The sequence below is a fragment of the Oncorhynchus gorbuscha genome, linkage group LG25 (genome assembly GCF_021184085.1).
Source record: "Oncorhynchus gorbuscha isolate QuinsamMale2020 ecotype Even-year linkage group LG25, OgorEven_v1.0, whole genome shotgun sequence".
In the NCBI taxonomy this organism is placed as follows: domain Eukaryota; kingdom Metazoa; phylum Chordata; class Actinopteri; order Salmoniformes; family Salmonidae; genus Oncorhynchus; species Oncorhynchus gorbuscha.
Genome location: NC_060197.1, coordinates 50876825 through 50889324, shown reverse-complemented (window position 1 = coordinate 50889324; position 12500 = coordinate 50876825). Strand labels below are relative to the sequence as shown.

Sequence of the window (12500 nt, the reverse complement as noted above, 5' to 3'; positions counted from 1 at the left end):
TAGTTGCCTGTGTCTGCACTAGTGTTATATAGCTTCACGGTCGGTTTGTTGTTCTATATAGTGTAGTTGCCTGTGTCTGCACTAGTGTTATATAGCATCACGGTCAGTTTGTTGTTCTATATAGTGTAGTTGCCTGTGTCTGCACTAGTGTTATATAGTTGTTTGTTGTTCTATATAGTGTAGTTGCCTGTGTCTGCACTAGTGTTATATAGCTTCACGGTCGGTTTGTTGTTCTATATAGTGTAGTTGCCTGTGTCTGCACTAGTGTTATATAGCTTCACGGTCGGTTTGTTGTTCTATATAGTGTAGTTGCCTGTGTCTGCACTAGTGTTATATAGCTTCACGGTCGGTTTGTTGTTCTATATAGTGTAGTTGCCTGTGTCTGCACTAGTGTTATATAGCTTCACGGTCGGTTTGTTGTTCTATATAGTGTAGTTGCCTGTGTCTGCACTAGTGTTATATAGCTTCACGGTCGGTTTGTTGTTCTATATAGTGTAGTTGTGTGTCTGCACTGTGTCTGCAGTTGCCTGTGTCTAGTGTTATATAGCTTCACGGTCGGTTTGTTGTTCTATATAGTGTAGTTGCCTGTGTCTGCACTAGTGTTATATAGCTTCACGGTCGGTTTGTTGTTCTATATAGTGTAGTTGCCTGTGTCTGCACTAGTGTTATATAGCTTCACGGTCGGTTTGATGTTCTATATAGTGTAGTTGTCTGTGTCTGCACTAGTGTTATATAGCTTCACGGTCGGTTTGTTGTTCTATATAGTGTAGTTGCCTGTGTCTGCACTAGTGTTATATAGCTTCACGGTCGGTTTGTTGTTCTATATAGTGTAGTTGCCTGTGTCTGCACTAGTGTTATATAGCTTCACGGTCGGTTTGTTGTTCTATATAGTGTAGTTGCCTGTGTCTGCACTAGTGTTATATAGCTTCACGGTCGGTTTGTTGTTCTATATAGTGTAGTTGCCTGTGTCTGCACTAGTGTTATATAGCTTCACGGTCGGTTTGTTGTTCTATATAGTGTAGTTGCCTGTGTCTGCACTAGTGTTATATAGCTTCACGGTCGGTTTGATGTTCTATATAGTGTAGTTGTCTGTGTCTGCACTAGTGTTATATAGCTTCACGGTCGGTTTGTTGTTCTATATAGTGTAGTTGCCTGTGTCTGCACTAGTGTTATATAGCTTCACGGTCGGTTTGTTGTTCTATATAGTGTAGTTGCCTGTGTCTGCACTAGTGTTATATAGCTTCACGGTCGGTTTGTTGTTCTATATAGTGTAGTTGCCTGTGTCTGCACTAGTGTTATATAGCTTCACGGTCGGTTTGATGTTCTATATAGTGTAGTTGCCTGTGTCTGCACTAGTGTTATATAGCTTCACGGTCGGTTTGTTGTTCTATATAGTGTAGTTGCCTGTGTCTGCACTAGTGTTATATAGCTTCACGGTCGGTTTGTTGTTCTATATAGTGTAGTTGCCTGTGTCTGCACTAGTGTTATATAGCTTCACGGTCGGTTTGTTGTTCTATATAGTGTAGTTGCCTGTGTCTGCACTAGTGTTATATAGCTTCACGGTCGTTTTGTTGTATTTGTAGTTTGGTTAAGTGTTTCATCTTTAATAAATTAAGCATATATTTGAATCACGCTGTGCCTTGGTCTCCTCCGTATAACGAACGTGACATCCGGGCTCTGGCTGGGACACTCAAGGACATTCAGAGACTTCTACCGAAGCCACTCCTGCATTGTCTTGGCTGTGTGCTTGGGGTCGTTGTCCTGTTGGAAGGTGAACCTTCGTCCCAGTCTGAAGTCCTGAGCGCTCTGGAGCAGGTTTTCATCAAGGATCTCTCTGTACTTTGCTCCGTTCATCTAAATAAATTGGAAAAATACTTTTTTCCCCCTTTTCTACTTGATCAGAACAAGCTGTGACTGGACTGTAGATTATTACTTACTAAAACTGTTGTTGTACGAAGGTTTTATTCTCGGAGAAACAACACTGATCTGGTCACCAGGTATTATTCCAGAACAGGTTAATATGACCACCTTCTCTTGTTCATTTTCCGTCCATAACGCGTCCTGATTTACCGAGAGATGATTATTATTAGATATTCTCACAGAGCACGTTTGAAAATCACAAAACTCTAAAAGCAATTGGAACGGTAGACACACGTGATTTGTTACAATAAAGATTGTAAACAAGATGTTTTCATTTATAGTAGTGATGGAAAGCTGGAGGCATTTTGAAAACAGGTTTTCACAAGTGTACTGTAGCAGGTGTAGTACTGTAGTACTGTAGCAGGTGTAGTACTGTAGTACTGTAGCAGGTGTAGCAGGTGTAGTACTGTAGCAGGTGTAGTACTGTAGTACTGTAGCAGGTGTAGCAGGTGTAGTACTGTAGCAGGTGTAGTACTGTAGTACTATAGCAGGTGTAGTAGTGTAGTACTGTAGCAGGTGTAGTACTGTAGCAGGTGTAGTACTGTAGCAGGTGTAGTACTGTAGCAGGTGTAGTACTGTAGTACTGTAGCAGGTGTAGTACTGTAGCAGGTGTAGTACTGTAGCAGGTGTAGCAGGTGTAGTACTGTAGTACTGTAGCAGGTGTAGTACTGTAGTACTGTAGCAGGTGTAGTACTGTAGTACTGTAGCAGGTGTAGAAGGTGTAGTACTGTAGCAGGTGTAGTACTGTAGCAGGTGTAGTACTGTAGCAGGTGTAGGTAGTACTGTAGCAGGTGTAGGTAGTACTGTAGCAGGTGTAGTACTGTAGCAGGTGTAGTACTGTAGAAGGTGTAGGTAGTACTGTAGCAGGTGTAGTACTGTAGCAGGTGTAGTACTGTAGCAGGTGTAGGTAGTACTGTAGCAGGTGTAGGTAGTACTGTAGCAGGTGTAGGTAGTACTGTAGCAGGTGTAGGTAGTACTGTAGCAGGTGTAGTACTGTAGCAGGTGTAGGTAGTACTGTAGCAGGTGTAGTACTGTACAAGGTGTAGGTAGTACTGTAGTAGGTGTAGTACTGTAGCAGGTGTAGTACTGTAGCAGGTGTAGTACTGTAGTACTGTAGAAGGTGTAGTACTGTAGCAGGTGTAGCCCATCAGGACAACAATGTTTCCTATTAGCAGAACAATAGACTCTTCATAGCCCGGCTACTGGAGGTGTGAAAAACCCCCATCTGCAATGTATTCGATGCTTAAGTCCTCTAAAGTGTTACATTTATAACTCGATACCTCATGCAACCGCAACATGTCAGAGAGCCGTACAGATTGCAAAATAGTTGGGAAGAGATTCCATGGCACATAGTTTATGAATTGACACAGAATTCTTCATAGTCCCGCTGCTGTCCGTGTGAAAATCCCCCCATCTGTCCCTAACAGTACGTTATCAACATCTTCAGCTTTGATCCATGCCTGGGGATGCGGGGCGCACATTTATGTGTTTGTCAGACTAATCTTTGGGTCAAAACTACACAACAAGAGAACAAACATGTTCTGAGAAAAAAATAAATATGTATTGGTAATATTGGTCATGGCTCCCGAGTGGCACAGCGGTCTAAGGCACTGCATATCAGTGCAAGAGGCGTCACTACAGTCCCTGGTTCGAATCCAGGCTTTAGCACATCCAGCCATGATTGGAAGTCCCATTCACTACAGACACCCTGGTTCAAATCCAGGCTGTATCACAACCGGCTGTTATTGGTCCCATAGGACAGCGCACAATTGGCCCATCGTCATCTGGGTTTGGTCGGGGTGGGCCGTCAGCATCTTTATCCTTTCATTTAATAAAATAATGAGACAAAAATTCCTTGGAAATGTTTATTTAAACTACATTTTAGTTGCACCCCCCCCCCGACCACGACTAAAACCTTGCTGAGATGATCAATGCATTTGTTGCATGCCAAAACATCTGGACCAGTTCATCTTTGCTTGGCAGAGTTACGGATGAATGTTTTCAGTTGATGCCAAACAAGTTCGATCGGGTTTAAATCAGGGGACCTATACATGTAATTACTCTAAACACAACATTTGTAGGCCTGATCACCGACATCGACGAGACAGCCTATAGGGAGGAGGTCAGAGACCTGGCCGCGTGGTGCCAGGACAACAACCTCTCACTCAACATGATCAAGACTAAGGAGATTATTGTGGACTACAGGAAAATTAGGACCGAGCACGCCCCCATTCTCATCGACTGGGCTGAAGTGGAGCAGGTTGAGAGCTCCAAGTTCCTTGGTTTCCACATCACCAACAAACTAGAACTGTCCAAACACACCAAGGCAGTCGTGAAGAGGACACGACAAAACCTATTCCCCCTCAGGAGACTGAAAAGATTTGACATGGGTCCCCAGATCCTCAAAAGGTTCTACAGCTGCACCAACGAGATCATCCTGACCGGTTGCATCACCGCCTGGTATGGCAACTGCTCGGCATCCGACCACAAGGCACTACAGAGGGTAGAGGGTAGTGCGTTAGGCCCAGTACATCACTGGGGCCAAGCTTCCTGCCATCCAGGACCTCTATACCAGGTGGTGTCAGAGGAATGCATCTCTGTTTATTATCTATGCATAGTCACTTTAATAACTCTACCTACATGTACATATTACCTCAACTATCCGGTGTCCCAGCACATTGACTCTGTACCGGTACGGGCCACTGAAAGTTGTTCTGTGCTTAGATTCATAAATAGCCTGAGAATTATTTGCAATTAGCGAACATGACACACTGGCTTGGCATTGGGAAAAGAGAGAGAGATGATCTCTCTGTACATTCTTCTCTGAAACTTAGATTTTCATTATCCAACCTCCTTGATACTTTTTGAGAGCGACATTTCATCCATCAAGCAAATTGTTGTGAATGTCTGTTGACGCTAGAAAAGTAGTGTAGCCTACATAGCTAGCTACGTAGACCTGTATTTCCCCACCAATCAACGCACAGAGAAATAGCCTAAAAATAATAAAAAATTATAATTGAATAGAGACAGTGATTTTAATAATAATAATCAGATCAAAATGTTCTTATTTTCCCTGAATTTATTGGCAACAATGGAATAACCATAGAATTTGGCTGCAGTATGAAGCAACGTTTGCAGGAAGTAGGTGCCTTTTGGCTCCAAGCTGTCACTGAGGAGTGGCTTCTGTCTGGCCACTCTACCATAAAGGCCTGATTGGCGGAGTGCTGCAGAGATGGTTGTCCTTCTGGAAGATTCTCCCATCTCCACAGAGGACCTCTGGAGCTCTGTCAGAGTGACATTTGGGTTTTTGGTCACCTCCCTAACCAAGGCCATTCTACCCCGATTGCTCAGTTTGGCCGGAATGATGGAGGCCACTGTGTTCTTGGGGACCTTCAATTCTGCAGAAATGTTTGTACCCTTCTCCATAGCTTTGCCTCGACACAATCCTGTCTCGGAGCTCTATGGACAATTCCTTCGACCTCATGGCTTGGTTTTTGCTCTGACATGCACTGGTCAACTGTGGGACATATAGATAGGTGTGTGCCTTTCCAAATCATGTCCAATCAAGTTGAAGAAACATTTTCGCTTTGTCATTATGGGGTACTGTGATGTCATTTATGGGGTGTTGTGATGTCATTATGGGGTATTGTGATGTCATTATGGGTGTTGTGATGTCATTATGGGGTGTTGTGATGTCATTATGGGGTGTTGTGATGTCATTATGGGGTGTTGTGATGTCATTATGGGGTGTTGTGATGTCATTATGGGGTATTGTGATGTCATTATGGGGTACTGTGTGTAGATTGATGAGGGGTCTGAATACTTTCTAAATGCACGGTATATACACTCATTTTCAACCTGTTGTGGAACTTCCTACTTAATTGGTCAATGTGAAGAGAGTGACAATAGAGCCCTGAGTACCAGGCCATTAGGACCTGATGGAGGGACAATATAGTCCTGAGTACCAGGCCATTAGGACCTGATGGAGGGACAATAGAGTCCGGAGTACCAGGCCATTAGGACCTGATGGAGGGACAATAGAGCCCGGAGAACCAGGCCATTAGGACCTGATGGAGGGACAATAGAGCCCTGAGTACCAGGCCATTAGGACCTGATGGAGGGACAATAGAGCCCTGAGTACCAGGCCATTAGGACCCGATGGAGGGACAATAGAGCCCTGAGTACCAGGCCATTAGGACCTGATGGAGGGACAATAGAGCGAGTTGGGTACCAGGCCTGAAGTACCAGGCCATTAGGACCTGATGGAGGGACAATAGAGTACCAGGCCATTAGGACCTGAGTTGGGTACCAGGCCATTAGGACCTGATGGAGGGACAATAGAGGCCTGAGTACCAGGCCATTAGGACCTGATGGAGGGACAATAGGACCTGAGTCCTGAGTACCAGGCCATTAGGACCTGATGGAGGGACAATAGAGCCCTCAGTACCAGGCCATTAGGACCTGATGGAGGGACAGGCCAGGATAGGACCCTGAGTTGGGTACCAGGCCATTAGGACCTGATGGAGGGACTGATGGAGGCCATTAGGACCTGAAGGTAGAGCCCTGGGTACCAGGCCATTAGGACCTGAAGGTCGTTAGCGAGTTGGGTACCAGGCCATTAGGACCAGAAGGTAGGACCGTTAGCGAGTTGGGTACCAGGCCATTAGGACCTGAAGGTCGTTAGCGAGTTGGGTACCAGGCCATTAGGACCTGAAGGTCGTTAGCGAGTTGGGTACCAGGCCATTAGGACCTGATGGAGGGACAATAGAGCCCTGAGTACCAGGCCATTAGGACCTGAAGGTCGTTAGCGAGTTGGGTACCAGGCCATTAGGACCTGAAGGTCGTTAGCGAGTTGGGTACCAGGCCATTAGGACCTGAAGGTCGTTAGCGAGTTGGGTACCAGGCCATTAGGACCTGAAGGTCGTTAGCGAGTTGGGTACCAGGCCATTAGGACCTGAAGGTCGTTAGCGAGTTGGGTACCAGGCCATTAGGACCTGAAGGTCGTTAGCGAGTTGGGTACCAGGCCATTAGGACCAGAAGGTCGTTAGCGAGTTGGGTACCAGGCCATTAGGACCTGAGGGAAGGTCGTTAGCGAGTTGGGTACCAGGCCATTAGGACCTGAAGGTCGTTAGCGAGTTGGGTACCAGGCCATTAGGACCTGAAGGTCGTTAGCGAGTTGGGTACCAGGCCATTAGGACCAGAAGATCGTTAGCGAGTTGGGTACCAGGCCATTAGGACCTGAAGGTCGTTAGCGAGTTGGGTACCAGGCCATTAGGACCAGAAGGTCGTTAGCCATTAGGAGTTGGGTACCAGGCCATTAGGACCAGAAGGTCGTTAGCGAGTTGGGTACCAGGCCATTAGGACCTGAAGGTCGTTACCAGGCCATTAGGAGTTGGGTACCAGGCCATTAGGACCTGAAGGTCGTTAGCGAGTTGGGTACCAGGCCATTAGGACCAGAAGGTACCAGGCCATTAGGACCTGAAGCGAGTTGGGTACCAGGCCATTAGGACCAGAAGGTCAGGCCATTAGGACCTGAAGTTGAGTTGGGTACCAGGCCATTAGGACCTGAAGGTCGTTAGCGAGTTGGGTACCAGGCCATTAGGACCTGAAGGAAGGTCGTTAGCGAGTTGGGTACCAGGCCATTAGGACCTGAAGGTCGTTAGCGAGTTGGGTACCAGGCCATTAGGACCTGAAGGTCGTTAGCGAGTTGGGTACCAGGCCATTAGGACCTGAAGGTCGTTAGTTAGTTGGGTACCAGGCCATTAGGACCTGAAGGTCGTTAGCGAGTTGGGTACCAGGCCATTAGGACCTGAAGGTCGTTAGCGAGTTGGGTACCAGGCCATTAGGACCTGAAGGTCGTTAGTTAGTTGGGTACCAGGCCATTAGGACCTGAAGGTCGTTAGCGAGTTGGGTACCAGGCCATTAGGACCTGAAGGTCGTTAGCGAGTTGGGTACCAGGCCATTAGGACCAGAAGGTCGTTAGCGAGTTGGGTACCAGGCCATTAGGACCAGAAGGTCGTTAGCGAGTTGGGTACCAGGCCATTAGGACCTGAAGGTCGTTAGCGAGTTGGGTACCAGGCCATTAGGACCAGAAGGTCGTTAGCGCGTTGGGTACCAGGCCATTAGGACCAGAAGGTAGTTAGCGAGTTGGGTACCAGGCCATTAGGACCTGAAGGTCGTTAGCGAGTTGGGTACCAGGCCATTAGGATCTGAAGGTAGTTAACGAGTTGGGTACCAGGCCATTAGGACCTGAAGGTAGTTAGCGAGTTGGGTACTACTAACATGTCGTAAGAGGAGACTCAACGGTCACATGGGATTTTACTGCAGTCATTCCTTCCGCTGCGGCGGTAATATGGTCACTGCAACCTCTCTAGCCCATCTTCCGTTTTAAAGCCACCAGCCATCACTGACAATAACCTATTCATTATATATATCCACTTCATATGTTACTTGTAAATGTTTGGTGTGTTCATGCTCATTTGTGTGTTCAATGTGTGTGTATGTCTGATGTGTACATGTTTGGTGTGTGTGTGTTTGGTGTGTGTGTGTTTGGTGTGTGTGTGTGTTGTGTGTGTGTGTGTGTGTGTGTGTGTGTGTGTGTGTGTGTGTGTGTGTGTGTGTGTGTGTGTGTGTGTGTGTGTGTGTGTGTGTGTGTGTGTGTGTGTGTGTTTTGTGTGTGTGGCAACTGGTCGTCAAAGCCACCCAATGAGGGTGTAGGGAGGGATCGTTGGAATGCTGTGGATGACTGGAGAGAGAGGACAGGAAGGGAGGAGAGAGAATGTTCTCATGTTTGTAGAGGCTTTATTGTCCTTAAAGTTGGAATCCGCAGCGATGAAACTTCCACAACCGTTTAAGATATTACAGCAGAAAAGACATTACTTCAAACAACACTCCCTGGCCCCCGGGCATCATTCAACAACACTCCCTGGCCCCCGGGCATCATTCAACAACACTCCCTGGCCCCGGGCATCATTCAACAACACTCCCTGGCCCCCGGGCATCATTCAACAACACTCCCTGGCATCATTCAACAACACTCCCTGGCCCCCGGGCATCATTCAACAACACTCCCTGCCCCCGGGCATCATTCAACAACACTCCCTGCCCCCGGGCATCATTCAACAACACTCCCTGCCCCCCGGGCATCATTCAACAACACTCCCTGCCCCCCGGGCATCATTCAACAACACTCCCTGCCCCCCGGGCATCATTCACTCCCTTCGGGCATCATTCAACAACACTGCCCCCCCCCCCCCATAGGGCATCATTCCCCCCATATAATTTCTGGATGCTTCACAGAAGAAGGGAGAGAAACAGCTGAATCACTGGTCAATCCAACATAACGTGGTCTCCTTCTCCCCCCAACCACCTCCCAGAGTGTGGAGAAGAGGAGTTTAGGTGTGGGACGGGACGCTGTGTGTCCCCCTCTATGGTGTGTGATGGATACGATGACTGTGGAGATCTCAGCGACGAACACAGCTGTGGTGAGAACAGCACACACACACAGAATACACGCACACAGAATACACACACACACACACAGAGTACACACACACACACAGAATACACACACACACACAGAATACACGCACACAGAATACACACACAGAGAATACATGCACGCACACAGAATTCACACACACAGAATACACGCACACACACAGAATACACACACACACACAGAATACACACACACACAGAATACACGCACACACACAGAATACACGCACGCACACAGAATACACGCACGCACACAGAATACACGCACGCACACAGAATACACACACACACAGAATACACGCACGCACACAGAATACACGCACGCACACAGAATACACGCACGCACACAGAATACACGCACACACACAGAATACACGCACACACACAGAATACACAGAACACACACACAGAATACACGCACACACACACAGAATACACACACACAGAATACACACACACAGAATACACGCACACACACAGAATACACGCACACACAGAATACACACACACAGAATACACGCACACAGAATACACGCACACACACAGAATACACACACACACAGAATACACACACACACACACAGAATACACACACACACAGAATACACGCACACAGAATACACGCACACACACAGAATACACGCACGCACACAGAACATACACATACAGAATACACACATACACAGAATACACACTAAGGGACAAACACACATGAATGCACACATACTCACTCACACACTATATAAACCAGTAGAGTAGAAGGGCGGAGGGATGGAGGGGGTAAGGACCGGAGGGGGGAAGGGCCGGCGGGGCGGAGGGCCAGAGAGCGGAAGGGCCGGCGGGTGGCATGTCATTAGTAAAAATGTTAAAAAGCAAGGGGCCTAAACAGCTACCCTGGGGAATTCCTGATTTTACCTGGATTATATTTGAGAGGCTTCTATTAAAGAACACCCTCTGTGTTCTGTTAGACAGGTAACTCTTTATCCACATTATAGCAGGGGGTGTAAAGCCATAACACACATGTTATTCCTGCAGCAGACTAGGATCAATAATGTCAAAAGCTGCACTGAAGTCTAACCAGACAGCCCCCACAATCATTTTATCATCAATTTCTCTCAGCCAAGTCCCGCAGAGTCCTGTAGACTCTGTATAGTCCTGTAGACTCTGTATAGTCCTGTAGACTCTGAGTCCTGTAGACTCTGTATAGTCCTGTAGAGTCCTGTAGACTCGGTAGAGTCCTGTAGAGTCCTGTAGACTCGGTAGAGTCCTGTAGAGTCCTGTAGACTCGGTAGAGTCCTGTAGAGTCCTGTAGACTCGGTAGAGTCCTGTAGAGTCCTGTAGACTCTGTATAGTCCTGTAGAGTCCTGTAGACTCTGTATAGTCCTGTAGAGTCCTGTAGACTCTGTATAGTCCTGTAGAGTCCTGTAGACTCTGTATAGTCCTGTAGAGTCCTGTAGACTCTGTATAGTCCTGTAGAGTCCTGTAGACTCTGTATAGTCCTGTAGAGTCCTGTAGACTCTGTATAGTCCCGCAGAGTCCTGTAGACTCTGTATAGTCCCGTAGAGTCCTGTAGACTCTGTATAGTCCTGTAGACTCTGTATAGTCCCGTAGAGTCCTGTAGACTCTGTATAGTCCTGTAGAGTCCTGTAGACTCTGTATAGTCCTGTAGAGTCCTGTAGACTCTGTAGAGTCCTGTAGAGTCCTGTTTTTACAAGATTCTACTGGGCTCTACTAGTCTCTACTGGGCTCTACTAGTCTCTACTGGGCTCTACTAGTCTCTACTGGGCTCTACTAGTCTCTTCTGGGCTCTACTAGTCTTTACCGGACTCTAGAGACTAGTCTACACTAGTCATGTAGAGACTAGTAGAGCCCAGTAGAGTGCTGCAGAGACTAGTAAAGTCCTGTGAAAACTAGTAGAGTCCTGTAAAGACTATTAGAGTCCGGTGAAGCCCGGTAGAGTCTTGTGGAGACTAGTAGAGCCCAGTAGAGCTCAGTACTCCAATTGAGACTAGTAGAGACCAGTAAAGGATAGTAGAGCCCAGTAGAGCTCAGTACTCCAATTGATATATATAAATAATAATATATGCCATTTAGCAGACGCTTTTATCCAAAGCGACTTACAGTCATGTGTGCATACATTCTACGTATGGGTGGTCCCGGGGATCGAACCCACTACCCTGGCGTTACAAGCGCCATGCTCTACCAACTGAGCTACAGAAGGACCCGAGACTAGTAGAGCCCATTAGAGATTGGTTGAGGTCCTGTAGAGGTCCTGAAAAGACTAGCAGAGTCCTTTAGGGACTGGTAGAGACTGGACTGGTAGGGACTGGTAGGGACTGGTAGAGATTGATAGGGACTGGTAGAGATTGATAGGGCTGGTAGAGACTGGTAGAGATTGGTAGGGACTGGTAGAGCCCTTTAGATACATGTAGAGACCTCTATTCTCTGTGTCAGTGTGTGACCCAGTCAGGGAACACCGCTGTGAGGATGGGAGATGTGTTACCAGGGACTGGGTGTGTGATGGAGATCATGACTGTCTGGACAAGAGCGACGAACTAAACTGCTGTAAGTCAACATCGTGATCACAACTATCACAATATCATTAAACAACTTCAGTATCGTTTAATTCCTTTAATGACATTATCTTTGTTGTTATCCTTAGTCGCATCAGATTATCACAACTATATACTACCATTTGTATCATTTTATTACATTACCTTGTAAAATCTGAACTACATTGAGCCACAACTTCCATGCAAAAATGATATTGTCATTCTCTCCTTTAAGTCACAGGGTCTGATGAAGTGTAGGTCAGTCTCTTCCTAACCTCTCTCCTCTCTCTCGTTTCTCCTCTCATCTCCGCTCTCTTTCTCCTCTCTCTCCCCTCTCTCTCCCCTCGGTCTCCCCTCGGTCTCCCCTCTCACTCTCTCCTCTCTCCCCCCTCTCCCCTCTCTCTCCCCTCTCTCTCTCTCTCTCCCCTCTCTCTCTCCTCTCTCTCTCCTCTCTCTCCCCTCTCTCTCTCCTCTCTCTCTCCTCTCTCCCCACTCTCTCCTCTCTCCTCTCTCTCTCTCTCTCCCCTC

At 47.1% G+C, this 12500-nt stretch overlaps 1 protein-coding gene across 1 annotated transcript in view; it reads left to right on the top strand.

Annotated features, from left to right (window-relative positions):
* Positions 1–12500, top strand: part of corin (corin, serine peptidase) — a 71452-nt gene that overhangs the window by 29341 nt on the left and 29611 nt on the right. The window contains exons 4-5 of the mRNA XM_046329647.1: positions 9297–9404; positions 11875–11985. Coding sequence (XP_046185603.1) covers positions 9297–9404; positions 11875–11985 — 219 coding nt within the window. The remainder of the gene's footprint in view (positions 1–9296; positions 9405–11874; positions 11986–12500) is intronic.